General features: G+C 41.8%; 1 protein-coding gene across 1 annotated transcript in view; it reads right to left on the bottom strand.

Moving 5' to 3' along the window:
• Positions 1 to 2,558: 2,558 nt before the first annotated feature.
• The window catches only part of ENPP1 (ectonucleotide pyrophosphatase/phosphodiesterase 1), a 73,268-nt gene continuing 71,526 nt past the window's right edge, over positions 2,559 to 4,300 (bottom strand). The window contains exon 25 of the mRNA XM_019538057.1: positions 2,559 to 2,798. Coding sequence (XP_019393602.1) covers positions 2,631 to 2,798 — 168 coding nt within the window. The 3' untranslated portion in view covers positions 2,559 to 2,630. The remainder of the gene's footprint in view (positions 2,799 to 4,300) is intronic.

Here is a 4,300-nt window from a genome sequence, read left to right as displayed (position 1 = left end):
AGCAATAATTCTCATCTCCCCCAAAAGCTGTAGGAAAGACAGATGATTGGTGATCGTATACATAGCAGGAAACCTATCTTCTTGGGTGACTGAGCTGAACTCTATAACTGTGCAGGGGCTCCAGAGAACAGCAGGGCTTGGAGTTGTCTTCTTTGACATATGTGGACACTTCTTACCAAAGTAGCTGCTGCCTGAGTCAAACACCACTGCATTAGCTCTAGCGTGGTCATGTCTTCAATCATATCTTCATAACCAAAACTTACCCAGCTGAGAATAAAGGATGGGGTTTGTGTTTCAAAAGCGTAGCCTTCATCCTGGTGGAGACACGGCCTCAGAAAGCTTGAAACATACTTTGTTTTAAAGAAATGAAGCATAGACTGATGTAACCTGACCCAACTGCTACTCTGATGTAATCTACCCTGCTATACTAGAAAATCCATCATCTCATGTAAGAAAAGGAAATGAACAGCACACCATTTTCTGATATTTTTAATTGTCAAACTTGTTGTTACAAAGCTGTTGCACTGAAAAATGCCCATGTCAAGATCTGATGTTGCTGTAGGATGCTCATACTTCACACACTGAAACTGCTTTGGAAAAATGTTGTTCTTGTAACAGAAATACACCTGGTTAAAAGAAAGATTGCACCAGGCTCCAATCCAATTTAGCTGAAGTTAATGGAAATACTTTCATTGACTTCTGTGGGCTCAGATCAAGTCTCCAATATCTCTAGGATAAATCAACATATACATGCATTTTTCTAGTGCCCTGTCACAGGATTTACATTCTCTCAACACAATTTGTGTGAGATCCTTTTTGTTCTTTTTTTTTTTACAAAACAAATAAAAATGCATCAGTGACTATACCAAATCCTATGCACTGTAGAGCTCACCTTGGCTCAACATCTCTAGAGAGACTGGGAATATTATGGAGGTGATGGCACATAGCCTGAAGGTGAGGAATTATTGGGCCTCTTAGTACCACTGGACTGCTTCTTCTATGGCAGTATAGCTTCCAGTGCTGCTGGCTGCCTGCCTTTACTGTTCTGCATCTGGCGGTATCTGCATGCCAGATACATATTTCTTATGTGATCAGGAATTCAGATCAACTAAAAATAATGTTGACCTCAAAACATGAAATGACAAAATAATTCACCAAAGCGGCCAAACAGCTGGAAATCTCTAAGGAAGTTAATGTTTTAATCAAATTCTTGGTGTCATTTGCAGCAAGATGATAATTTTGTAAAATATTCCTTGGATTCTATTTGATTCATTTGTATTATTATTCCGTTTATTCAGTTATTCTGAAGCAGCACCTCCCTCCTTTTTTTACGGATGCATATACAATGCAGAGGCAAAATGTATATTGCAGAGGCAAACTGTATTGCACTCTTCTTTATTGCCTCCTCCTCTTCTTTACTGTGTCCCAACAGGTAGTTGGGTACCTGTAGGGGTACATTTCTCACAAGAAAACCACTCTCTCTCCAATCTCTCAGTCCTGATCCTCAAAGGAAACTTACAGAACACTTCCCAGAGATGAGCCTATGAACTCCACTTCATCAACCTCCTGGATACTAAAAATCATGAACTAAATTTAGACATTGGATTTATGACACATTATAACCTGCCTGACAGCTGACTCCCCAGGTATCTCTCCACTATTCATCCCCCTTCTGTCTCTTCCCTCCCCACCCCCCTCCCACCCTGTCTCTCACTCATTGACTCCTCAATCTACATTTTCACTGACTACCTGTCTTGTATGCATACCAGCCCAGCCTCTGGCTTCTTTACTTTTCATTCCATCCAGGAAGAGCACACAGCAACTGCAGAAACTTCCTTAGCCTGACAAAGGGTTTTTGAACCCGAAAGCTTGCTTAATAATTGTTTTCCAACTATTTAAGTTGGTCTAATAAAAGATATCAGATTCACCCAAAGAACCTTGTCTGCCTATGTCTTTAGACCAACATGGCTACAACCTACACCCCTGTAACAGCTATCAGAGTTACTTCACTAGTTAGAGGTCTATCTTATGGTACTGATGGTTTTGGTCTCCATCCCTACTGTGGGAGATGGGTGACATTACAACAATATAGCTTTATGCAGTGCATTATCACACGAAATTTTAAATGACAGAGTCATCAAAATCTAATCCACAAGACCTTCATCCTCCCAGGAGAAGCCAAGTTGAAAGGAGTTTTTGTTGAGTGAACAACACTAAGATGGATTGCAATGAGTTCCCAAAAGTTAAAACATGTGCCAATAACCCCCACTTTTAAGCACAGTTTTGATTGGCACTCCTCCCTCATAAGCTTTTCAAATGTTTTTAAAAGGTATAATTAGTGTTCTTCTCAGTGTCTTGCCATATAAATTTCCAATGCTGGTAGAATGGCTTTAGCAATGGACATATGTCTACCACAGTCAAGTGAAGGAATAAAATTCAACAGGAGCTGCTTTCCTGTGTTGTACATAGTTCATCCAGTGTCCCTGAGATACAAGTGTGCCATAGATTCTTCTCATGTTTTGGCCAATAGCTCTGAATAAGTGTTCCAGATCATTTTTAAAAAATCTGTAAGTAAAACAGTCTATTTACAAATCCTTTGCAAAATGGGAAGAACCATTTTACAGAAAAACTTACACTTTATCAAAAGTTGGTAAATATGTTTTTAACCGCAAAATATCAGATACAGGTTGTTTTCTGTCTTGATGGAAGCTGAGGCCAGTAAGAAGTTCCACATCTCTGATCTGAGCTGTATGAAACTTCATTCTCTCTTCGGCCCACAGAGATGCAGATTTACCATTCTGTTGGGGAAGGAAAACAAAGAAAAAAATTAGACATTTTCTGACCAGTGATTCTGGTGTTCCAAGATAAAACCACGTTATATGGTAACAGAAGGCTGTATGGTAGAGGCATATAGCAGTGATCTGTGACAGCCTCATCAACCATTTGAGAAAACAGAGGATATTAAAAATCGTTATGGCCATGACGGTCCAGGAAATATGCATAAAGCAAGGGTTTTTGGGTGATAGCCTGAAATCTTTTATTGCACCAACTGTATCTCTACCAGTCATATAGTTGGTCCAATAACAAAATCACCCCAAAAATTCTTGCTGAACTATTTACCAGTTTAGCTAAATGTATCACCTGGTATTGCTTTCCTTGGATACATGAGGATGATTAATGGAAGACTGGGATGAGCACAGGAGCAAGTCCTTTATTTATCGGCTGTGTTTCTGTGACCCATGCTACATGCTACACTTAAGATGTGATTAACTGGTTGTAATCCATTAAGTTGTAACCTAGCCACACATTAAAAGTAATTAATGGTGTCATAAAAGAAGGAATAAACCACAAAGTTTTTATTTCACAAAAAATATGTGATGACTTTGTGGCTGGTTCCTATCATGCATGGCCAGATGTGCCCTCCTGGCTAGGAATCCTCATCAGATGGGGTTCTCAGCTGATGGGGCTTGCATCCACAGATGCACACCATGCACATGCAAGCACCCAGATGCAGGAGTGCATAGTGCACCCCAGAAGCTGTGAACCCGTCAGCTGCAGGCTCCCAGCCTCGGAATTTGCTACTTTCTAGTGCAGGGGCAGAACTTACAATAAGGTATGATGGGTTATGATGTTTGATCCTATAATCACATCTCCTACCATGCACATTCATACATTGCACATTAGATCCTATTGTGCATTTACCTGCACATCTGGCAGGAGCAAGTGGTAACACCACCAAAAGGTACATTTGAGTAACTCTTTGTTATGGAAGAAAGAAGATATATGTATTGCATGCTTTGTCCTGGGGTGTTGACTACTGCCAACCTACCTAATTATGCTGGCACACATCCATGAGGGGCCAGCAGGAGACTGCATGCTTAGGGGCAACCAACACGGGTTCATCAGTGGCAGGTCCTGTCAGACCAACCTGCTGGCCTTCTATGATCAGGTTACCAGATCATTAGATGCGGGGGTAGCAGTGGACATAGTCTTCCTGGACTTCCAGAAGGCTTTCGACACTGTCTCTCACCCCGTTCTCATTAAGAAACTGGGGGACTGTGGTGTCCACGCCCACACAGTCAATTGGGTAGCCAACCAGCTGGAGGGCCACACCCAGAAGGTGGTAGTGGATGGGTCCTTCTCACCTGGAAGGATGTGGGCAGTGGGTTCCGCAGGGCTCGGTCCTTGGGCCTGCACTGTTCAACATCTTCATCAGCGATTTGGATGAGGGGGTAAAAAGCACCCTGTTCAAATCTGCTGATGACACTAAGATGTGGGGGGATGTGGGCACACTAGAAGG

Source organism: Crocodylus porosus, unplaced genomic scaffold (genome assembly GCF_001723895.1).
Source record: "Crocodylus porosus isolate Cpor-Errol unplaced genomic scaffold, CroPor_comp1, whole genome shotgun sequence".
Classification (NCBI taxonomy): Eukaryota; Metazoa; Chordata; order Crocodylia; family Crocodylidae; genus Crocodylus; species Crocodylus porosus.
Note: the sequence above shows the minus strand (reverse complement) of the source record. Positions and strands in the feature narration are given on the sequence as shown.